Source organism: Silene latifolia, chromosome 7 (assembly GCF_048544455.1).
Source record: "Silene latifolia isolate original U9 population chromosome 7, ASM4854445v1, whole genome shotgun sequence".
Classification (NCBI taxonomy): domain Eukaryota; kingdom Viridiplantae; phylum Streptophyta; class Magnoliopsida; order Caryophyllales; family Caryophyllaceae; genus Silene; species Silene latifolia.
Genome location: NC_133532.1, coordinates 7,486,413 through 7,512,138, shown reverse-complemented (window position 1 = coordinate 7,512,138; position 25,726 = coordinate 7,486,413). Strand labels below are relative to the sequence as shown.

General features: G+C 34.0%; 3 protein-coding genes across 3 annotated transcripts; 2 read left to right on the top strand and 1 right to left on the bottom strand.

The window, feature by feature from the left end:
• The first annotated feature begins 695 nt into the window (after positions 1-695).
• LOC141591575 (uncharacterized) lies at positions 696-5,040 on the top strand. The gene is made up of 5 exons (XM_074411955.1): positions 696-979; positions 1,426-2,099; positions 3,751-4,155; positions 4,261-4,463; positions 4,636-5,040. The coding sequence occupies exons 2-5, from the start codon at positions 1,682-1,684 to the stop codon at positions 4,876-4,878; spliced, it is 1,269 nt and encodes a 422-aa protein (XP_074268056.1). The 5' UTR covers positions 696-979; positions 1,426-1,681; the 3' UTR covers positions 4,879-5,040.
• A 950-nt stretch (positions 5,041-5,990) lies between these two features.
• On the bottom strand, positions 5,991-10,563 carry LOC141591574 (putative mitochondrial adenine nucleotide transporter BTL1). The gene is made up of 6 exons (XM_074411954.1): positions 10,175-10,563; positions 9,656-9,781; positions 9,025-9,119; positions 7,802-8,135; positions 7,102-7,339; positions 5,991-6,681 (listed from the first exon to the last, which is right to left on the bottom strand). Exons 1-6 carry the CDS (start codon positions 10,196-10,198, stop codon positions 6,431-6,433), a joined length of 1,068 nt encoding a protein of 355 aa, XP_074268055.1. The 5' UTR covers positions 10,199-10,563; the 3' UTR covers positions 5,991-6,430.
• Positions 10,564-21,323: 10,760 nt separating this feature from the next.
• Positions 21,324-25,077, top strand: LOC141591573 (RNA pseudouridine synthase 3, mitochondrial). The gene is made up of 9 exons (XM_074411953.1): positions 21,324-21,666; positions 22,786-22,854; positions 22,980-23,138; positions 23,282-23,329; positions 23,453-23,533; positions 23,701-23,817; positions 23,906-24,007; positions 24,130-24,288; positions 24,586-25,077. Exons 1-9 carry the CDS (start codon positions 21,328-21,330, stop codon positions 24,958-24,960), a joined length of 1,449 nt encoding a protein of 482 aa, XP_074268054.1. The 5' UTR covers positions 21,324-21,327; the 3' UTR covers positions 24,961-25,077.
• The last annotated feature ends 649 nt before the right edge of the window (positions 25,078-25,726 follow it).

The window sequence follows — 25,726 nt, the reverse complement described above, 5'->3', positions numbered from 1 at the left end:
AAACTCTAAATTTTCCGACCTGTTAGCACCTTAGATTCACCGCTATGTATGATAATCAAAGCTGTTATAATTTATAGTACAAAATTATAATGTTAAAATGAAAAAATAGTGAGACATAAGACAGATTACGAATTAAGACACGAAATCTGCACAAAATCTCTAAAAACAATTGCAATCATAAAACAAATTTCAAAATTTTAACATTTATTAATGATTGATCATTACTATCCCGTGTTGATTTATTTCATATTCTTTGTTACAACAATCTTAGATACAAAGTCAACATGATTTATTTGTTTAGAGTTTTTTTTGTCAGAAATTAACTTTTATTTAGGGTCATTTGTGAATAACTACCTTTCATTTTATATTTGACTCTCAACTACTTTTTATTTCTTCATTTTGCGAAAGACTATCAAAAATCCATTTCTAACGAAAAAAAGCCACTTTCTGAACACGTAAACACAAGTTTATGGTTTTTAAATTTTTCCGGATTAAAGAAAATGGGTATTTCGACAAAATGTCAAACCTTAGCAGCACCGCGTGTATTTTCCGAAAAAAAAAAAAAAAAAAGTAATCGCGGCCATAGAGATTCAATTGAACAGTGGCTCTTGTCTATAAGTCTGACAATATTCTCTGCACTTTCAACAGTAATTTCAGTACACTTATCATGGCAGAGAGAGAAAACTGAGACACACAAAGAAACACACAAACAAATGAAACCATGACATTGACTGTTTCCTTTCTTTATTATAAACTAAATAAACTCCCTTGGGTTTATCATCAAAAGTTTTTAACCTATGATTTCCAACAAATTAAAGTAATCAACTCCTTGTTGTTTGCTAACAACATTAACTACATTTCACGAGGAAAAAACGGACAATTATAAAGTTGTTTGGGGTGTTATTGTTGATGGGTTTGGTAAAAGATGAGATCTTTGAAGTGGAAATACTTGTATAAGACGGTGTTACACAAGTTTATTGTAAAACGGGTTCTTTGGTTACTATTTACTAGTTTTGTATTAATGTGATCATGTTTTCTTGTGATTTGGATCTGTTTTACATAATCTATGTAAAACCGCCTTACATAAAACTAATTGCTTTGAAGTCATGTATTGGGTTATTGATTCTAAATTAGTTTGCTGATCACACATTGTCAATTATATTAGTGTTCTATGTGACAAACAGTACTACTAGTCTTAAACTACCTTTCTATTAATATGATCATGTTTTCTTGTGATTTGGATCCCTTTTACACTATCTGTGTAAAACCGCCTTACATTAAACCAATTGCTTTGAAGTCATGTATTGGTTTATTGATTCTTAATTGGTTTGCTAATCACACATTGTCAATTGAAATTTATTCTTGTATCCCCTTTTTTGTCTGTTGTTTATTCTCTTTGTTTATACCTTATGATGGCTTTATTAGCATGTTTAAAACATGTTTTTATGATGAAATTTTGTAACTTTATTTGGGAAATCTATTGCAGGAAGCATGCATTGAAGCTCATAATTAGGTTTAACTCTTTTTAGCTTCAACAGAAGGCAGATGTACATTGGACAAGCTGCAAGTTTAATTACTTACCGGGGGAGAAAGTTCTCGGTTTTAGATGCATTATTTACTAATTGAGAGGCATTAATACTGCATCCATCCAGGGTTGATTATAATTAGTGGGTCTTAGGTGATGGATTTCCTCAAATTAAAAAAATTCAGGAAAGTGCGAAAACCAAAGTCCGAAACTGATTTGGAGGAGAACCCGGTTCCACATCCTGAGGAACCTGGCAATGAGACTGACAATGTGAATGGTAAAACTGTTGCTGCTGATGCTTCTGCTGATGATGATGACGACGATGATTTTATCACCAATGAGGTGAAGAGGAGGTTGAAAGAGTTGAGGAGAAACAGCTTTATGGTGTTGATACCTGAAGAATCGGGGGAAGAAGAAGAGGAAGAGGAAGAAGGTGAGACGAGCTCAAGTGAGGGGAGAGACATGGGATCACAGGTTGAGCATTTGTATTGTGATTTTGAATCCATATATGAGAAGTACTGTGAGAGGATGCTCTTTTTCGACAGAATCAGTGCTCAACAGCTCAATGAGACTGGTATGTGGTGCTTCATTGTTCTTTGCCCACAATTTTTCTCATGTTTTATGGCTTTGGACTCTTCTACTCATCGACTCATCGTATTGTGATAGCCTTCCTCAGTTCCTCTTGTATAATGCTAGTGAATAGTTTTAAGTTTGACACTTTAATGATCACAACGCCGTACCCTAGTGACTCACAGACTCCTGCCTATGGTGTGGTGAATGGATAGGGTGTACATTGTACGCAGCTTTACCTCTATTCGAAAGAAGCAAAATGGCTCTAAACCACCTACAATGAGAATTAAATTTATGAACTGTTCTCTTCGACTCTATTCTGAAAATTAGAGAATAGCAGGTCTTTAGTTCCACTTCATAATACTCCCTTCATCCCAATCATTTGTTTACCTTCTTTAATTTTTAGTGAGGCGTATAATCAAAAAAGACCAAATGATTGGGACGGAGCCACGAAGGGAGTAATTACTACTATGTATGAAAGTAGCTATTTGATTAATGTGATGGCTATTGGAATTTCTTATGCAATTAATAGATAGCTCTTCAAGAGATAGTGACTTCTAAGTACACTTGGATAAATCAAGACTTTAGGGACCATTCTCTTGTTTTGTTTTATAGTGTAGAATGTATATTACACCATTTTTTGGTTAGAAAAATCCAAATTAATACACTCCTAACTTTTTAGACTATGGTGCTTGAAGTCAATAATTTTCTGACAACAAAAGTTCACCTTCATTTACTGATTAATTAGCTTTTATAACAAAGCTGTTAGGTAAAAAGAATATGCTTATGCCTAGTATGTGACAATTGTATGAATGATGAGACTAAGGCAATAACTTGGGTAAACGGAGTAACAGACTTATGGTAGAACGGTCTCACCCAGAACTTGTTCTTAATAATAAAGAACGCGTGCTGAATGTTTTTATTACCCTCTTGCTTCTTGGTCTGTCACTGATGTGGCTCTTCAACGCGGATTGTTGAACCTTGGTGTTGATGATTCTATGTATATTACAATATAATGCCGATTTAGTTTAGATGATCCCTGAGTTCTATTGGTCGCTTAGTTGGACTTTAGGTTACATGGTGACAGACTGACAGAAATGTAACCCTTTCGCTTACATGTTGGTTGGAAACCAATCTTTTCAATACAAATTTTCAAACTCTATAGATGCACAACTAGATTAGCGATCACTTTTATTCACTCCGTCATAATCTTCGGTTCTGGATTATGATGGAGTAAAGCAAAATGACTTGGTCCGTTGGTTGCACTTTTTATTTTTATTTTTATGACGCAGTCACTTTGTATAGTTATTTCCATATTTCCAATGGAGCCAAAGGCTCATTACTCTTTGGTTCTGGATTATGATGGAGTAAAGTAAAATGGCTCACTAAAGTGGTTGTGCTTCTTTCTCTTGTGAAGTAGCAGTCCTTCGATGCAGTTCTCGACGCAATTTTCAGCCTCTTTGTGTTTCTAACACAAGGGTAAGGCTGCGTACATCCGACCCCCCTTACCCCGCAATTTGCGGGAGCCATTGAGGCATTGGGACATCGAACCCCTATAGACTAATAGATGGAAGCTTTTGAAGCGTGGAGATACTCTTGTTGTGTAATCCTAATTTCTTTTAAATTTTGACACTTTAACTGTTTTTCTGATCTAGATCCTAAAAGTCCATCGACTCCATCTCCAAGAACTCCCTCTAGAAAGCTTGCATCTCCATTTCGGTGCCTCTCTCTGAAAAAGATAGAAGAACCCGATAGTGAAACCGAGCAACTGCAGCAACCAGATAATAGTCCTTACCAAGATCTTGAAACAGCTTATGTAGCTCATATTTGCCTGACATGGGAAGCGCTTCACAGTCAATACACCCAACTCAGCCAGAAAATCTCATGTCAACCCGAAAACCCTACTTGTTACAACCACTGTGCGCAGCAATATCAACAATTCCAGGTGCTGTTACAAAGATTCATTGAGAATGAACCTTTTGACCAAGGTTTTAGAATGGAAAAATATGCTAGAAGTAGAAATACATTCTCGAAGCTGCTACAGGTTCCAAATGTTCAAGGTAAAATTCACGTAACTGGCCAAATAGTCGTCTTCTTATTACCCCTCATTTTACTGTTTGGCAATATTGTTGATTATAAGTTTATAACGTTAACCCATGGTTTAGGTGTCTGTGATAATACGATGGTAGACGAGGAGTCAGATTACCGGGTTCTTGCTCCTGATCTCCGTAAGTTGATTGAGACGTCAATCCTGACTTTCTATGCATTCTTGAGACGCGATAAGAAAAAAACAGGTGTTCGTAATCCATTTGGAAGTCAGAATCAAATGGCCACTCCTTTTCAGCAGGTTCAATCAGTTGCCGAAAAGGTACCTTTTATTTAGCTATCTCGTTATGGCAACCCTCTCATTTGCCTCCCAGCCCTCGTCTAAAGCTGGCAAATGAGAGGTCAGTTAGGTTGGTTGGGCCCTCTGGAAATGTTATTTGGGTCAGACATATAGCCTCGGCTGTCAACTGAAAGGGTTTGTTTCCGCGATGCAGAAAATGTTGAAACTGAAGGAGCTAAAGAAGAAGAAAGCCTTGAAAAAGAAATCGTGGCCAGGAACCCATGAAGAAGTCGAGCTGCTGTTTAGCCTGATCGATGCAAAAGTTGTATGCAGGGTGCTAAGAATGGTTAGGATCACCAAAGACCAGTTGCTTTGGTGCGAGGACAAAATGCGAAAATTAGACCTGACCCATGGTAGGCTCCGAAGAGACCCCTCTCCCATTCTCTTCCCTTGTTAATGACTAGACATTAATGTCTGTACTTGCTAGTGTAGTCGTCTCGATTATGTTCAGGACTTCTAGTTTCTGTCATTTGTGCAACTCGTTTGTAATATTCTCTACCTTCATTGTTAGTGATTTATTAGCTCTATGCATGGTATAAAATCTCGTTATGTTCCACTGCTCGTAAAAGTTTCAGCAGTTGCTGCGGGCATATTTTGGGTAGTATTGACCGTGTTATGCTACAAGAACGGATCTGAGATAGATCGTGGCATCAAGGCTAGAATTAATACTCAATTTCATGGCGGTATGTATGCTGGTATGGGGCACAAAATCTTCTATAAGGCGGTAATATCCGTCTGAAATTTAAAACGGGCCAAGTTTGATGTATGAGACAAAAGGAGGATGTTTAGACTACAGATTTTTTATGTAGAAGTATATGTAAGTGGGAGCATATTTAACCCGTCTTCATCTTAAAATGGATAATTATAAGAGATCCGTCATGAGAGACTTGCTGAGTTACTGGGTATGGGGATGCATGGTGGAAGTGTGGAACTGGTTTGAATGATTTTTGCATGAAACTCCCTTCCTATGCAGTCGAGTCTTGACCCACAATCTGCTATTGAGTATTACAATCTCACAAATACTTCGTTTGTTCTGTTCCATTGAGTTCTTTACGTTTTGTGTTGTTCAATTTAATTGTTTGCGTTTCCTATTTATTACTCCTCTTTGGTGATTGCGGCACTAAAGTTATGGGTTATACATGAGGATATTTTAGTAATCCAATATATGAAAAGATTAGATGCCCCACTTCACACTTTCTTAACATTTGCAAAAGTTAAACCGTAAAGAACTCAATGGAACGGAGCCAAGGAGGAACTAGGAAGTACGTTACGTCACTCCGAATTACAAAGAAATCGGTTCGAACCTAGGACCTATTAGGCTATTACTCGCAATAACCTTCATTTCAACTATTAGGTTAAAACCTCTTCGATAAAGTAGTGCAGAATATAAAACGTTGAGAAGTCGCATTACAAGAGACGAAAGACAAAACTTTCAATCATCACCATTGCCATTTGAATGCAGAAAATCGAGTTTTTTTATTTTAATAAAAGAGTTTAATCTGGCTTAAATTTCACTCCAACTCAATTTACTAACCAGAAAGCAGGAGTTAAACCCCTCATTTTCCCTACAAATTCCTCCATCTAAACAAGGGTTTAATTGTTTGAACTTTGAACTAATGCGAATAGAGCTAGACTATATTGACTATCAACCTGAGACATAGTCGTGAAAGCGTTAGCAGTTTCTCAAACCCCCAACTATAGGGTTACAACATGGAGGCTTATACGGTCACTCCGACAATTAATTATATGATTCTACCAGTAACATAAAACAAAAATTTCGGGTGGGAGAGCCCCGACCCATGTTTTCTAAGATCCGCCACTGAAGCACGACAGTAGCACCAATGAGAGGGGTGAACGCCAAAAACCTAAAAAGACTTCATATGTGGCAGGTGTTACCAAAAATGCTCTCTCTCCCAGTCTCACTCGAAAAAAAGGAGACAAATAGAACTTCAAATAAGGCGTCTGTCGGCAAGTAGTACGTCTTTCCAGGCTTCATAAAACATCCAGGTGATTCCTGAGTTGGGCATAACTTTTAAACAGCTTGCTCCCCATCCTCTGTAAATTCCCATTATACCCTCTTCCCGGATGACTTCTGCGAGAGCTGCTGCCATGTTAGGTGGGCATTTGCCTTGCAGCGCGCCGACCATTAGCCTTTTCCTGGCTACTTCTAGCGGGAAACTGATCGTGCTTGCTGTCAGTCCTGCAATGAAAGAGATTTCAGACTACGGCATAGCAACATACGTCACTTTAATGGACAAACCAACAAAGTACCGCTACCAAAATGAAATATACAAGTAAAAAATAATTTAAAAAAAAAAACAGTTCTCTGTATTAAATAAATACAACAGTATGTCTCCTCTAAGAAAGATTTAATATTAACCTACTGTCGCACAAAACCAAATGCTTACACAATTATCAAAAACATTTAATTAGAGTAGTTTTTAGAATGGTTTGAAATAAAAATTTATCCGATACTCTTATACAAGAATATGTGAATAAATGATGTGCGAATAGAAAAAAAAAGTCGAAGGATTATAGGAAATCAATAAGCATTAAACAAATTTTAGCACCTTAGAAAGAAGCTTGAAACAACAAAGGAAATCAAGAATCTGAACATTACCTGAAAAAGCTCCAAGCAGAACCATTTCTGGACGACTCAGAGATTTCTTCTTCTTCAACCCACAGTAAGACCTCTTCAATTTGTCATACATGAAATAGTAGCATGTGCTATATGGAAGCATCCCAACAAGAGTGGGGACAAGACCAGAATATAAGGCAGGAACACCGCCGTCTTTGTAAATTTTAGCGAGTGCAACTGCCAAATTAGGGTACTCGTCAGGTCTTACCGTCAATCGGTCCTGTTGAGCAGAAAACGAATCAATCTAATATGAACAGGAAGTGAAAAAAAAAAAAAAAGATAGAGGGGACTACTAAACTGAAAGAAGTTTAGGAAAAAAAAACGTGAACAATGAAGAAAAAGAATGAAGTGTGCCTCCGAGAGGAGAAAGCAATAAGGCAAGGCAGCTAAGAGCATAAAAGTGAGGTTGCAAAAAGAGAACCTATGATGCCCTTGCCAAATAAGTGACGCCTTCTCTTTTTGAATGATAATTTAATAAATTAGGAAGAACCCAATCATAATATAAAGTTAAACTCTTAGATTTGATTTATTTGAACGGAGTTGAACTTTGCTCATTCATGGTAAGTGCCATCATTCATTAGAGTACGCAAAGGTGCTTCGAGGGGTATTCCATTTCACAAAAACTTTTAATCAAAATGTTATACTCCGTAACATATAGCTAAAATCTCACTGGTTAAACTACCTTAACGACTTCAAGAGGATGGCATGCAAGTGTCCCAGCAATGCCAGCAGCAGCACCAGCCACAGCAACAGGAGATAACCATGAGAGAGGAAAGCTCAAAGTGATATCACCGAGTTGTATATTTGGATTTCCATCCTCTTTCCACTTCTCTTGAGCTGATGTCATTGATCGCTTGACCCACTCAAATGTTCCAAGCTCAATTGCCTGGGTAGGAATTATGCGCAGCATGTTAATAGTATTTCCGGCCCATAAACCTTGCCAACCCTGATGCTGAATGACCTCTATGAAGCTCCCGGGTATACTTCTTGATCCAACACCAACCACCATTCTTGTTCTGATGTCAATCAAGGAATCAAAAACAGTGTCAGAGCATACCTACATTAGAGGAATACAGAAACTGAAAATCTCAAGCATTCGCCATTTACTGTAACTCAAACCAGTCAATAGATTTCGAGAAATCCTTACAAAATGAAAACCTGGAGGATAAGAGCTTTCACTTGCACCTTTATGTTAGGTCAAAAGGTTTGGTATTTTATATAGAAATTTACCTAAATTTAAAAAAAATTATTCTTAGCATTATTATTCGGTGGTTAAGATTATATCGTAATGTCTTATACAGCCATGATTGCACCTTATGTCATGATTATTCCCGAATTTTCATATTTTGATGAAAAAGATGCAAGTTTTGTTTATAGACGTTCTCTACATAGCATAAATCACAACTTGTCAGTTGTCACTCACTCTAGGTCTGCAGCACAATAACTTGACGCACACAAAACTACAAAAAAGACAAGAATCTGTAACACATATCCAGTACGAAACTAGACAACATAATATAGCAAACAGTTGCTTCACTTACTCTTTGACTCGTAACATGAAACTCATTTGCTTAATGTATTAATCTTCCTACATGGGCAAAAACCACAAACTACGCCAGAGGATGCAAAGCACCCAAGGAGATTACAAAAAAACTTGAACTGAGACGAAGCACATACACACATACAGCACAATCAAAGACTCCTATCTGAAAGTTTCATCATGGCAACAACAATCATGTTGGCCAAATTAATTTACTTATATTGAGAAAAAAAAAATATAAGTAAGAGGTATTAAGTTTATGCCAAAGTTAAATCGGGACAATATAAATGGAATGAAGGTAATAAATAATACATTGACAACCTGATAATTAAGGTGAAAGATATTCTGAGAAAAGCAAAAATGACCTGATCGTTTCAAGAGGTGCAAGTACAGCTTTGGACATTGCCCCAGCCAGAGCACCACTAAGAAACTCGCCTGCTTCTCTCGTTTTAATGAAGCTCTGAAGCACATGAAAGCAGTGTTTATATGAGGTTAAGTCATGAATGTCACCAGACAACTGATAAGTTTGCCGTAAAACACAAATAGACAGCAGAAAACGCGGCCGTGGAGAAAACCACTGCAGCATGTTACGAAAGATGAATATGGTCACTGCTTCCCTGGGACTTCGGACAGAATAGTAATAGCATTAACTCAAACAATCATTAAATAATGCGAAAGCTAATAGTATCTTACATTCTTACATAGCTTTACCATTCACTGTTAAGAAAATCAAGTATTTTAGTCGGAATAGAAAGTGAAAAAACATGGCCACAATTCACACAACCAACATCGTGTCGCTACAATCAGCTGAAGGGCAACCGACTTTCAAACACCTTCAAACTAGTTAAATATGACCACAATCCTCTAGTACTAAATTGATCCTGTGCAACGACGTAAATCCAAACTTTGCCAAGAAACAATGAGCATTCACTGATCACCAAACAACAAATCAAAATCCACAACACAATCATTAAAGACATGGATAGAGAAACAAACCTGAAAGGCTTTACCAATGTCAGGAAGTTGGAATTTAACCTCCAAGTTTTGATCTTTTTCAATCTCCAACACTTTAGGCACCATAACAACTCCTAAAACATCCCCAAACACCATCTGCTTACTCTTCTGCACCAACATTTCCACAAACAAAAAAAATCACAAATTAACACTCAATTTCAATTTTTTTTTCATCATCATCAAAAATTAACAAATACCCACTTCAATCCAACAAATACCCAGTTCATCAAACACAACCCAACATCATTTATACTAAAAAAAAAACACAGCCCACAAAATAAATAGTAAGTCTCTCTTAAGGCGACAATAAACCAGTCAAATATGCTCCCGCTTGCATATATAGACAAACCTTTTGTTAGTTGGTACTTGGTAGGCATCCTTCTTTTGTTTCATCTACCATACTCGACCCGTTATAATCTTAAGACGGATATAGCGAAACCAAACCCATAAAACAAACAAAAGATACAAACTTTATCAAAAACAACAGAAATTATAACATACCTGACACTGGGTTTTTTGCACCATTGTAAAAATTAAGATTATTTGAAGAGCAGCAAACAATGTTGGGAAAAATGAATTATATTAACAATTAGGGTTTTGAACAGTAAGTAGATTAAGGTGTTCAAAAATCAGAAAATGTAGGAACAGTTTAAAGAGGGGTTTTGTTTTAGTGTTTCATGGTGTGACAACATTAAACAGTGTTTTGTGCTGGATGTTTATTTAGTCTGCAACTTGGCAATGAAGGGCGCTGCGCCGCGGAAAATATGATGAAAGTTGAATCTTTTTTTTGCTCTTTTTGACTCTTTTTTAGTGTTTTTTCTCATTTTTTAATGACTTTTTAGGATTTTTTATGGACTTACGTTTGTTATCGAGTATTCTCTCACTTTTTTGGTATGGGATTTGTGAGTTTTTTTTTTTAACAGAATTGGAATAAGATATTTTGTGATTATCCTAGTATAGTATCGATTATTTGTTAGCTATATTCGGATATTTTATAGGTAGTTTTATGAATTGATTATTAACATGTATCAAGTTACAAGTATGACCATATAATATTTCATATTCCACTTTTTGTGTGAAACGTCAAGATTGATATGCTCCTTTTATTACTTCTTCACTTTTGAAAACAAACTAGTTTTGTGACCAGTGAAAATCACGAGCTTGATTGTTTTTGTTCTTTTATTTTTGCGGTATCGTTCATGAATGCGTTATTTGGCTTGTTTGTCTTCTTGCTTATTATCTTGGAGATATGTTGGTAGAGTCATCAAGGCAATAAAGAGGATCTCGTCATAATTCATGAGGTAAGATATATTATAAAGACCAAAACCCATGAATCCCTCATTTTAAAGAACAACGAATGTCCATTATCCGATTTCAAAACCGGTATTGCATATAAATTAAATGGGAAATTGTATTGCCTTGTGTTTCATTAAAGACTTTAAACAACTTATTCTCAAAGCCTATAAGCAAAGTCAACACAAATTATCGAAAACGTAAAATTGCATTCAAACAGTGGAATATTAACTTTGAAAACTACTCTTATTTTGCTACGGTCCTCATTGTCTTTGTCTTTTTTTTTTGAATGTTGTCTTGTTGTGTTAATTATTGTTAGTCCATTTTGCGTTTTTGTTATGTGCTTTTCTTTTTACGGTGTTTAGATTGTCTCTGGATTTCGAGGGCGCTTGGCTTTGTCATGGTGGTTATTCAGTTCACTCAACATTGACGGCTTTTGGCATTCTAGTACTTGATAAATTTTTTTTAGTGTTGTTTTGGTGCGTTCAGAGAACCTTGGTTCTATTTTTATCCGACAAAGAAACAAAATGTTGGACACTTGGACATCTAATTCTATTCTTTATTACCTAAGGTATTCTAATGAAAAAAGAAATGTAAAATAAAGTAAATATGTAAAATATATAAATGAATGGATGGTAATGATTTTTATAACTGAATTTTACATATTGCCTTTAGTCAATTAGAGATGATACGAATAATGCACAGAAAGCGCTATGTTAAAATACAACTTATGTTTATCTTACTAATTAGGCTAAAATTACAAGCTTATTTTCTTAAATGCAATGGAGTTTGTTAAACTTTTAACAAATAATACATTTACAATTCTTGTCGGCTCGTCAGTCTTGCAACATCGTCCATGTAAATTCAATTGATTTCCAACGTATTGGGAAAAATATTATTGAAATGATTTTTATATAACGAAATACCTAAGTGATATATAATTTTAAAATATTCGTAACAATTGATTATGAGAAAACAAAAATATATACAAGCAAAAAAAGTAAATATTTTTCGAAGAAATATTGAGAGTGCTAGAAGAAAATATTTGATGGAAAACAAAAAATGATTTAAAGGCTTGAAAATTTGAAAGCATTCAAAATGGAACAATGGATTGGAAAATTATCATTGGATTTCAATCAAAAACCATGCAAAATATTTACCTTGATCCGCATTAAAAGATCCGATTTATATCCTTGGAGCATATAACTTCAACACTTCCATTAAGACATTTTATTTATAACTGTTTTGTCGACTAATATATTTGATTTATAACCGATTGACAAAATACAAGTTGAAGAGTACACGGAAGTGCACGAAAGGGTATAAGACAATTTAGTACAATTTACAAAATTTGTCAATTAATATTCTAAGGGTTGGAATATATAATGTAACATGTTACCAATAATTAGAGATTCATAGTACAATTTGATATTGTGCATACATAATAATAATAATAATAATAATAATAATAATAATAATAATAATAATAATAATAATAATAATAATAATAATAATAATAATAATAATAATAATAATAATAATAATAATAATAATAATAATAATAATAAAAAAGGAAACCCCAATGAAACTGAAAAATTATTCAAGTCAAAAGATAATTGCAAAGAAGTTTCATAACCATTATTTCCAGATTTCATGCAATGTTTTTGATATGTGAGTATGTCATCCTCCTACAATTTTAATACAAATACAAAAATAATAATTAAATAAGATTCTAACTATTAATTAATTTAAAACATAATAAGAATAAAAAAGTTAAATAATTCAATTGTTTGTATATGCATATTTTACCTAGCAACTTTTTGGATAAAAATGAAAAATAGGATTGTTGTAATATTTATATAAGATTCAAACTATTAATTAATTCAAAACATAATAAGAATAAAAAAGTTAAATAATTCAATTGGTTATATATCAAATATATGCATACTTTACCTACCAGCTTTTTGGATAAAAATGAAAAATAGGATTGTTATAATATTTATATAAGGAAATTTTTGTAATTAATTTCAATAATTTATTTGAGAGAAGAAGAATGTTGTGTGAACTAAGGGGGAGATATATAAAAAATGGTGAAATAAATACAAAGTATAATAATTGTGAGGAAAAACCAAAAGCCCATCTATTAAAAAAAAGAAAAAAAAAAAAGTTAAATGAATAGGTAGATTAATACCAAATTTATGAGAGGAAAATAAAGAGTTTGTATTAATTTGTTTTTTGTGTTTAGCACTAATATTTTTTTATTTTTTGTATTTTATAAGCATGTAACACATGATATTTAGAGATTACTTTTAGTTAGATAATTACTTACTTTTAGTTAGATAATTAAGTAATTAATATAATTGAATTATTAGTAACCAATAGAAAAATTACACGTGGATTAAAATTAAATGCAAAGAAAAATAACATAAAATGTGGCACTAAAAATTGCTTAATATGACACACGTCAAATAATAAACTACTCATCTTGTTTTTTTATTATGTTGTATAGATACTAATAATTAAGTCATTTATCATACAAAATTTTGAAAAAACAATTAATTTGGAATAAATTTTAAAGGATAATTAAACAATAAAAGTGGAATGGAGAAGGTCTCATTTAAATTATAATTTACGTGATATAATTTCATGAACTAAATACATGGTATTACTACCCTTTTAAAATTCTATTATTAGTGTTTAATTTACTTATGTATTTACAGAATTTGTTTATAAATTATTTAAATTAAATAAATATTTTCTTTTCCATATATTTTATATTTTCCAAAACCTTATCCTTTACGTGAAATAATTTCATGAACTAAATACACGGTATTGCTTCCCTTTTAGAATTTTAACTATTAATTAATTCAAAACATAATAAGAATAAAAAAGTTAAATAATTCAATTGTTTATATATGCATACTTTACCTAGCAACTTTTTGGATAAAAAAAGAAAAATAGGATTGTTGTAATATTTATATAAGATTCAAACTATTAATTAATTCAAAACATAATAAGAATTAAAAAGTTAAATAATTCAATTGGTTATATATGCATACTTTACCTACCAATTTTTTGGATAAAAATGAAAAATAGGATTGTTATAATATTTATATAAGGAAATTTTTGTAATTAATTTCAATAATTTATTTGAGAGAAGAAGAATGTTGTGTGAACTAAGGGGGAGATAAAAAATGGTGAAATAAATACAAAGTATAATAATTGTGAGGAAAAACCAAAAGACCATCTATTAAAAAAAAGAAAAAAAAAAGTTAAATGAATAGGTAGATTAATACCAAATTTATGAGAGGAAAATAAAGAGTTTTATTAATTTGTTTTTTATGTTTGTCACTAATATTTTTTTATTTTGTTTGTATTTTATAAGCATGTAACACATGATATTTAGAGATTACTTTTAGTTGGATACTTACTTAATTTTAGTTAAATAATTAAGTAATTAATATAATTGAATTATTAGTAACCAATAGAAAAATTACACGTGGATTAAAATTAAATGCAAAGAAAAATAACATAAAATGTGGCACTTAAAATTGATTGACATGACACACGTCAAATAATAAACTACTCATCTTGTCTTCTTATTATATTGTATAGATACTAATATTTAAGTCATTTATCATACTAAATTTTGAAAAAAATAATTAATTTGGAATAAATTTTAACAGATAATTAAACAATAAAAGTGGAATGGAGAAGGTCTCATTTAAATTATCACTTAAGTGATATAATTTCATGAAAAAAATACATGGTATTACTACCCTTTTAAAATTCTATTATTAGTGTTTAATTTACTTATGTATTTACAGAATTTGTTTGTAAATTATTTAAATTAAATAAATATTTTCTTTTCCATATATTTTATATTTTCCAAAACCTTATCCTTTACGTGAAATAATTTCATGAACTAAATATACGGTATTACTCCCCTTTTAGAATTTTATTATTAGTGTTTAATTTCATTTAAGTATTTACTGAATTTGTTTGTAAATTACTTAAATTAAATAAATATTTTTTTCCATATATTTTATATTTTCCTAAGAAAATATTTTATATGATATTTAATACTCAATTGTTGATTAATTAGTTCTATAAAACATCTTCTATATACAACAAAGTTATAATAACAACAATAGTGAATTGGTGTCTTTCAAAAAAAAAATAGTAGTGAATTAGTGACAAATCTGACAATACGAAAAAAAATTGTTTTCAACTTCATTTATTCTTCTTCGTTCTTAATTTCTTATGTATTCAGTGTTTTTTTTATTTCGAATACATATAATACTAATCCATATGAAATTTCTTGAAATTATTAACTTAAAGTTAATGTGTATTTTCTTATTGTAGGTTTTTTTTTTGAGTTAATTAATTTTAAAGCTAATGGAATATGGATGGATTTTTAAAGAAAATAAGTGAATTAAATTAATGCAATATATGAATAAATTGATAATCCATGTCATATTAGTTTGCCAAGTCACATTGTTATTGTATACGTGGCTTTTTTTCATCCCATGTGGCATTGTCTACGTGACATTTTTATGCTAGCCTTTTAATAGTATTTATAGATAAACACGATTTACGCAAGATCAAAAACTAATATTATTCCATAAATAAATTGTGTAGAGATATGTGAACTTTGGTCATTTATACGCGGTACCTAAAGGTTATCAAATGAGGATTTAGGTCGGATGAGGATCGATCCTAACATATTATGGCCCTGTTTGGTACTCAACAGATTATAATTAGCAGAAACAAATTGGTCAGCAAATTACAAATGACAGATTTGATCGACATGTTTGACTAGTATATTACAATTAACAGATTTAGTAGATATATTTGGTAATTAACGGGTTTAGGTTAATACATTGTTGTATACATGTGTAAATTATAAACAATTCATTTTTTACAATCTACTAAAGTGAATATGTTGGGGGTGAACAACATATTGGAAAACAGTAGATTGGAGTTCAATCTACTGTTTCAATATGTCATTTACCAAACACGTAATTTAGTAGATTGTTTAGCCAGATATGAAGCCTCAATCTATTGTTTACCAAACACCCCCTATATGTCAAATGATATGAGGGCAATTGGGCGAACATGTTTCTGGTGTTCTAGTAGGTAAACTTATGCAAAACCTCAAAAACACGTTGTCCTTAACTCTGAAAAAAAAAATTACTTATAGGATCTTTTGTGACTCGCTAAGTTGGTTAAATTAGTTATCCCACCTTAAACAACTTTTATCCAAGTAATTTATATAGAAAAATCCTTTATAATAATGAAACAAAAGAATCCCCCTTAAACTAAAAGAATAAGAGATTCTCAAGTTTTCCCGCCTAAATGAGTTGCTCTATATTGGGCTTTGGGCTTCATTATATCTTATCTTTGACTAGGCCATATTGATTTATTTCATACAATACATAATTCTATGACATTTAAAAAGGGGATAATATTTTTTCAACTTGCATTCCCCTTTATTTACTACTAAAGAGAATAAAATTTTTCAATAGTTTTTCCTCCAAAAAGAAGTTGGCTAAATAAGGAAACCAAACATTATTTTTATTAAATTATTATCTTTTAGTTAAGATATAATCTTTAATCATTATAAATTTTTTTAATTAAATTATAATCTTTTAATTTAAAAATAAAACAAAACTGGTATAAATCTAAAATTCGTATATGAAAAACCGAAAAATTTGATATTATTAGTTTAGCATAATTTTTTTTACCAAGTACGAGTATTTAGTTCGTATAAAAAAATTATAAGCTTATATTATTAATTTCTTGACAAAACAAATCTTTAAAATTATTTGAGATAATTTATAAATTGAAATCATTAGTTTTGTGATGAAAAATTTCATTAAAATATACATTTCATGAATTTACTTAATTCTTTTAATTAATTTTCCGTTTCAATTTTTTATCCACATATTAAAATATGAAAAATTAATAATACGTCAATTTTAAATCTTAAATAATACATTATTAAGTAAGTAAACGATCTATGAATACCACGCATGTATGCGCGGGATCCATACTAGTTCAATAATAACACTAACAGCTGAGAATCTTGATTCAACAATTAAAAAGTAAATGACATAATGTTTGATGTAAGCCCATCGCCTTGGATAAAACTTTATTGTTTATTTATGTCGACATTTTGACTATAGCGGACAAGGGACAAAACCGGAACATGGTGATAGTGGGGTTTGTCGCACTCCCCCAATCAAACAATTTACTCAACTAATGTAGTAGGGTAGTCGAGGTCGAACCACAAGGAGCAAGGGTGATTACTAATTGTTTAAATTCTTATGCTTAGCTAAGTCGGATAAAACAAGGATGAATGATTATATAAAGGACTAAACTAAATAACAAGAAATAAATTAAACTAATTAAACTATAGAACGAGAAAACAAGCTTTTAAATACGATTTACTCAAGTTAATTAAGGCCTAGGGCGCGACTAAACCACCGACATTCGTAATAAATCACGAGTTCCTTCAACTAGTTGTTAAGGAGGAAGTGTATTGGGTGGAGACGCCTCTAATTCGCCCACCAACTCCCTCCCGGGCTCATGGTGGGACACTAGTGATACCGAATAAACTCCCTCCCGGGCTCATGACTCGATTTCCCCCGACTCAAGACTCAAGGCTCACCAAAGTGGGCCCACTCCGCTCACCTCTCATCAAGATCAAGGGCTTAAGCCCGCGATAAACTCCCGGTCATCCCTACCCTTCTCCCGAAGGTGAACTTCAAACCAAAAAACAAAGGCACCCCACTTGGGTTCTCCCTCCCGGGCTCAACCCAAGTCGGCACACGACCAAAAAGGGGTAATGTAATCAATCCCAACCTAACCAACTCTCGTTGGTGGACAATGGTCAAAACCTACAATTACTCCCAAATAGACACAACAATTCAATTCCTTTGGTTAAACCCAACAACCCCTCCTCAACAACTAATTTAATAAAACTCAATTAGATAAATTACTCATGTTAGGGTCTAATCGCACCTTAGTAAGAAGACTACTCACTAATCATGGTTCTAAAAGCAATAGAGACAATAAAGATGGAAACTTTAAGCATAAACATGGTGGAAGAACAAATTCTATTACTAATCATGCAAATATCCAACACAAATTATGAAGAAAGACAAATTAAACTAAGAATGGGTGAGAATTAAACTAAAAGACACAACCTTTAACACAAGTAACTCAAAGATTCAATCTTTGAGAGCAACCAACAATGGAAAACAAAGAAAAGATGAACAAGAGAGAGATTAGCATCAATTAAACAACAAGAAGTAGTATTCTATCATGAACAACTAAACAAGAATTAAGAGAAAAACAAAATGTAAACAAATGAAATAAGGAAGATAAATTATACCAACTTAATTGCAAAAGGTGGAAACTTGGATTGAAAGAATGAAGAACTTGGATAAACAAGAGAACAATCATATTAATTTTTGAGTAAAGATTACAAATTTGATTAAAGGGCAAATTAATTGGAGATGTCTTTGTCTTACAATATTGAGAGAATAAGAGAGACTAATTTCTAAGGTAGTAATCTGTAATGTAATGAGTAAGTTGTGGTCTTTATATACCACTTCTACTAATCTACTAATTACTAGTAATAATAATAATAATAATAATAATAATAAAAATAATAATAATAATAATACTCTTTCATAATCCCCCTCATAATGGGTCCTCCTCTTGCATTTTTATAATACATTGGAGTACTTGGTTGAAACGACACAAACCCACAAATAAAACGCACGCAACATTGAGTGTGATAAAGCAGGGGCAAAGACGTCATATCCTCCTCCTTTTCATTTCTTGTCTTCATACATATCAGATGTAGCAGCAGGGGCCAAGGGCCGGCAGTCCGGCGGCCGGAGGCTTGAACGACGCCGAGAATCCTCAAGAAAATGGACGAAATTGATGTTTCACAACCGGTTGGTGGGACGGCAGCCGTGTGGTCGGCTCAGGGCATTTGTTTATTTCTCATTCGTGAACAAGGAGGGAGGAATGTCGTGGCAGCCGGTTGGCCGGCGGCCGTTTTGTCGGCTGGTGCTTGAATTTCAGTCCCGAGTTGAAGAATGTGAGCTGCTGGCTGTTGGTGGCGGGATTGATGATGCATGAAGAAACCCAAAGTTCCACATGTGAGGGTTGTCCCACATTGATAAAAGAGGAGAAGAATTACCACTTTATAAGGCAAGGGGCTACTCCCTCTATCGCCAATTGGTTTTAGAGTGGAACCCTCTTGGGCCTACGTTGTGGACTCTTTCTCCTCCGTTTGGGTGCGGCCCAGGCCCGTTGTTAAATTTAACATGGTATCAGAGCCCATGGCTAAAGACCTGGGTTTCATGGGCCAAAGTTTGCAGTCGGACGAGCAAAAAAAAAGTTGCTCAGTTGAATTTGTCCGGTCTGAGTTAATACTGGGCCATGTTTACAGCTGGACGAGCAAAGTTGCTCAGTTGAATGAATTTGTCCAGTCTGTGTGAAAAAGTGGGCCTCACATGTGAGGGGGAGTGTGAAGAAACCCAAAGTTCCACATGTGAGGGTTGTCCCACATTGATAAAAGAGGAGAAGAATTACCACTTTATAAGGCAAGGGGCTACTCCCTCTATCGCCAATTGGTTTTAGAGTGGAACCCTCTTGGGCCTACGTTGTGGACTCTTTCTCCTCCGTTTGGGTGCGGCCCAGGCCCGTTGTTAAATTTAACAATGCACGAGGTTGGTGATGGTGATTCAATGATGGAGATTGCAAATGATAGCTGCAACTTGGGCTCCCATTTCGAACCCGGTTCAAGAGTGATGGAGGTCGATTGATAGTCAGATTAATGGGCTAATTTCGTGTACAATTTGGGATGCAATGATGGACAAATTGGTTATAGTGGACATGGAGAACGATAGGGAGAGGAGAGGTATACAGTAGTGATGATGGTGAAATGAATTTGGGTGTTTGTTGGTTAATTCCAACGAAAATGGAAGGGTCAAATTGGGCTTGTATTATTGCGTAAAAGAGTAGGCAAGCGTTGACTTTGTGGAACATAATTCAACACATTCTTTCACCATAAAAATGTGACTCCGTCTTAACCCGCTTTATTTCTGTCTTATTTTACTCGGACTCCGTGTCATTCCTCCTTGCCTACATATTATCATAATAAAGTAATAGTAATACTAATATGAAACAAGAATTCGACTAATTATTAATTCTAGCTAAGACGACTAATTATTATAAATTAGTAAATTAAATGAGCTTTAGTTCGATAAAAGCACACAAAATCGAGTTATAAATAAGATATAAATGCGAGTAAAATGACGCTAAATTACTACTTATCACATGGTCATAACAATTTTAGATTCAGCTCATCGGTTTAAAACTGTAAATTCAAATCCTATTAGAATCCTTCATCGACACCGTCTTTTAATTTATTTAGATCCATATATGTCTTCAATGAGCATGCTGGAATTATCATGAAAAAAAATCAAAACTCAAATCCGTCTCACTATATATAAACCAGACCTTTTATAAATTAGAATGAGAAATGCTATATACAACCCAATAGGTTGTATTTAAGCATTTAATACCCTTCCAAATTTGGTATTAATTTAGAAATTAGAGAATAACATAAATCAATGCATATATTAAATGTTTATTTCCTTTTTTAATTTATTAAATACAACCCATTGAGTTGTATTTATCCTAAGTTTCTAACCCAATTAGAATATGTCAGTTTATGTAGAGGCGACTAGATCAAGTCACTGGTCTTGGTTAGACCAACCCTTATATCACCTTAGGGGGAGGCATAGGGAAATCAGCGTTAACTCATACGAGAACCTAATATAACTTGTAGACGCGTTAGAGTTAAGGATGATAGTTATGGCCCAAATCGAACTGAACCCGAATCAAACCGAAAGAAAAAATTTGATCCAAGCCCACCTTTTAATAAACCATACGTCCGTACCCGATGCACTATTTAAAAACCTATATTTAAATCCACTATTGAAAAACTCGAACCAAATCTAAACCCGATAAATTCATACTCGAACCCGATCCAATCAAATATTTTTTGAAAATTTAGGGTTCATTAAACACTAAAATTTGAATTTTGTTATATAAGATTAATTTTTTAGATAGTCAAATCAAGTTTCGGATTGGGGTCTAGATTATATGGTGGATCGAATATGGATTAAAAACGGGTATGAATTTTTGAATTTTAGATATGAATCGGGTTTGGATATAAATGAGTGATTCAATAAGTAAGTGAATCGGGTTGGATCTTCACTCAACTAAGTAACTCCCTTTGTTCCCTACACTATACTACTACTTTCAGCACAAAAATGTCCGTATTACTCCACCGCAATCACCACCCACTAAACCACCATCTACTCCACTACATACGCCACTACTCCCGCATATCACCCCCAAAACCCAGCGGCCCGGACCCGGTTATCCGAGTAGTCAATAACGTAGCCCATCTGGGTAGCCCAAAAGACGGCCCAAAACCCCGCCAACTCCTTTCCCTTCCGCCTTTTCCTTCCCAACCTTTGCCCGCAAGGTGTTTGACGAAATGCCTCAACGAAAAAAAGAATCAACGTGTTACTGCTATTAGTTGGGTTAAGTACTATTTTGATGAAGTTCTTGATCATGTTATTCAGTACCATTTTACTAAAGGCCTTGTAAGTTTTTTTAGTTGCGTGATTTTGCTTGTCGAAGTAACGCAAATTGTAGAATAAGACCGTCTTTTATTGGTTTAACGCTCGTTTGTTACTTAAATAAATGGGTGGTTTCGATATAACAGGACTGTCTCACACTATAGTTTTTGGTTGGAGGAAATGGTATGGTTCATACAATCATATGTACCCTGGTTATCGGGTGTGCTATGTTTTCGTACACCATAACCAATGAAAATGTCCCATTTTTATTCCACCTGTATATTGCTTTGTTTTTTTTGGCAAGCCAAGGGACACCCAGATACCCTGCAAACCCGGGGACCAGTTATTCGTCAAGGTTGCCCTGTATATTGCTTTGTTAGTAATAGGAAGTGTTGATAATTATAATCATCTCATTGGTTTGCGTGTATGATGAAATTTTTCAATTTGCTAACATGACGATTGTTGAATTCAAACTATGCAAACACGTGGTGGTTATAATTGATTACATCGGGTTAGACAGGATTCAAATGTTTGATTATTATGTAGGTGATGCAATTTTGAAATTCGGCTACTCGAGTGATGGTATTCATTTGGGTAGCCATAAGTCGGTTTATGAGAGTAGCTTAGAAAAAAAGATGGTGCTTTGGTGAGTAATTGGAATGGAGAATAGTAGAATATCGTGGCTCATTTTAACTTCGAAACACTATGTTAGTCAGATTTGGTTAGAAGTATATGAGATGGGTGTGTGTCCAAATAATTCAAATGTTTGATTATTATGTAGGTGATGCAATTTTGAAATTCGGCTACTCGAGTGATGGTATTCATTTGGGTAGCCATAAGTCGGTTTATGAGAGTAGCTTAGAAAAAAAGATGGTGCTTTGGTGAGTAATTGGAATGGAGAATAGTAGAATATCGTGGCTCATTTTAACTTCGAAACACTATGTTAGTCAGATTTGGTTAGAAGTATATGAGACGGGTGTGTGTCCAAATATCGGACTCTACTTTTAGTGAAAATGTTCTACTTTGTTAAGCCTAGAATCAGTCATGCATATGTTATTCCTTTAATCGATTGTTGAGTATAGGACATCGGTATGCAAGGTAACATGGGGAGTCTTAGTAAGTTGGCTTATATGTTGGTTGTAGGTCCAGGTGGAGTGCTCGGGTGTGAAGGACTCATCAAGTCAGGGCCAAGAAAGTAGCGCTATGAGGAAGGTAATTTCGCGTTCCCTATGGCTCTCTTTACAGTGTAGGGCAGATCGTATTACAGTTTGTTGTCATTTGCTTGTATTTGCTTCAATATGGGTTTAATTTGCTACAAATGTACAGCTAACCTACAGATTAAGCACAATGAGGTCATGAAGGCAGGTGCAAGAATTTATGTTCCTGTTTCTATAGCTGAAAGTAGGATTTCAAGGAGATTTGACCACATCCCGACTGGAACATTATATCCAAATGCTGATGAAATAGCTTATTTGCAAAGGCTTGTTATGTACAAGGCAGGTCTTTTTTCAATCGTCTTTTTTAGATTTGTAAATATAATTCTCAGTCATGTTAAATTGTTTAAAACATTGGTAATGCGGCTCTCTCTTTCTAGCCTCGTATTGTTTCTAATATCCTTCACCATCTGCTGGAAATTCAGGATTCTGCTATTATTGTGCTGAATAAGCCGCCAAAGTTACCTTTAAAGGTGAGAGCATTAGCAAAGTCGTCTATTTTTGGATAACAATGATTTAGTAGATATGTAGTTGATTGCTTGCATGATCATTGATCCTCAGGCTTTTAACTTGTATTTTTGCGGATTTGTTTACAGGGGAACCTGCCAATTCATAATAGTATGGATGCTTTAGCTGCAGCGGCTCTGTCCTATGATAACGAAGAAGGTCCTAGATTGGTAGGGAATTTGTTACATTGTGTTTTGTTATTAATTAATTCTGATCACCTTGTTTTTGTCTCTGTGTGCCTTCACTGTCAATAATCATTAGCTTAATGCAAACGAGAAGTATGGTTCCCTTTTGTGCCGTTCTATTCAACTTAGGTCATTTATGTGTATCTTTTTAGGTACATCGTCTTGACAGAGAAAGCAGCGGTATCCTCTTAATGGGGAGGACAAAACAAAGTGCCTCTTATCTCCACCAACTATTCGGCAATACTAATGAAGCAAGAACATCATGTCTGGTACCAATCTGATAGAATGTTATGCCTTCATTTATAGTATGCAAATTCTACTGCTTTATATGAATTAGTTTATTTGGAACAAATTTAGGATTCGAATGATGCACGTGAAGCAACATGTATGAGATATTGGGCGTTAGTTATTGGATCACCGAAAGAAAAGGAAGGTTACATATGTGCTCCTCTTACAAAGGTTTTTTATTCCTCTTTCTCTCCCTCCTTACCCTCAATGCGTAATCTCCCACTGTTCTCGTACACTCTTTTCTGTTTCTCCAATCTCAGATTTGGTCTAATAGGGAAAAGGCTGTCATGCAGGTTTTACTTGATGATGGAAAAACTGAGAGGGTCATGTTGGCACATTCATGTGGTTTAGAAGCTTCTCAAGAAGCCATCACCGAGTATCGTGTACTTGGTCCTATGATAAATGGATGTTCTTGGGTTGAACTGCGTCCACATACTAGCAGAAAACATCAGGTAAAGTTTTATTCATACTTCATGATGATTTTTCAAGATTATTAACTGAGAAAACAACATTCACCTCAAATAAAAAGTCGAGTTTCCACACGGTGCTCAAAAACTACTCTTTATTATCTTTGAGCAATACGGAGTATCTGTTGTTTGGATGAAATTTTGGTTATATTACACGTAAAAGTCACCAAAGTGAGAAATAACAAAAACCTCCTGCGACTCAAGTGGAATTAGCTTAAAACCTCGTGAAAATTTGCCTCTGTTTTATCTTACTTATCTAGTCAATACTTTTGCATAATGTAGCTTCGAGTCCACTGTGCTGAAGCTCTCGGGACACCCATTGTGGGTGACTACAAGTACGGATGGTTTGTGCATCGAAAGTGGAAGCAGACACCTCAAGTGAACATTGAGCCAACGAGTGGGAAGCCATACAAGTTACGCCGCCCTGACGGTCTGGACATTCAGAAGGGGAGTGTACTCTCTAAAGTACCATTGCTACACCTCACCTGCAGAGAGCTAGTCTTACCTAACATTGCCAAGTTTCTTAAAATTTCGGAACACAAGTCCACAGATTATGGGCGTAAGCTTAGTGAAAAGCCGGATGTCCTCCGCTTTGTTGCGTCTATGCCTTCCCATATGAAAATCAGCTGGAATCTCATGTCCTCTTATTTAGTCTAATTTTTGTGCTCTACTTGTGTAACTGACCTGTATAGATTGACCTTTTTTTTTTTTTTCCGACAATAGCAATTTCTGGCCGACGGCTATCAAACAAAGGTTACAAGCACCATTCCTCGATGACTTCGTTGGCGTGTGCATATATCGGTTATATTCTATTTACTCTACTTTGTAAAATATTTGGAGATTAATGCAAGCAAAGGGCTCTTCAGTTTTAACTTTTACCAATCCTAGTATCACCTTCAATAGCATATATGATCAAACCTTTCAGAATCCTAATTATTTCAGTCTGAGATGGTAAATTTCTTAAAAGTTTTCGTAAAAATGGAAAAACATTTTAAATCGACCACTTGATTTTGACTAAAAACCGAACCTTCCATTTATTTGATTCAGCTTATTTGATAGTCAATCATATTATTTCTCCATTTTATCTCCCTTTACCTTCTCTATCTAAGAGAAAGTATTGGAGGCTCAGTTCAGATTTGAGCCTGTCCTTGTCCCTTTGACTTTAAATAAACAACATATTATCGAACTGTTGTAGCCCGGAGGTATATTTTATTTCGGTTTATTTTTTACGTTTTCTTAATTTAAGTGTCTTTACGTTTCCGTTTTAATCATGTACAAGTTGCTAATTCTCCTTGTGTACATGTTACTTTGTCACTCCAATCCTTAACCCTACAAGGCTGCAACAAAGCGTTGGCTAGGCTCGAACATTTCCTTGTCGAAAAAGAACGAAAAATAAAATAAATTTAAATTACACAAAACTTTA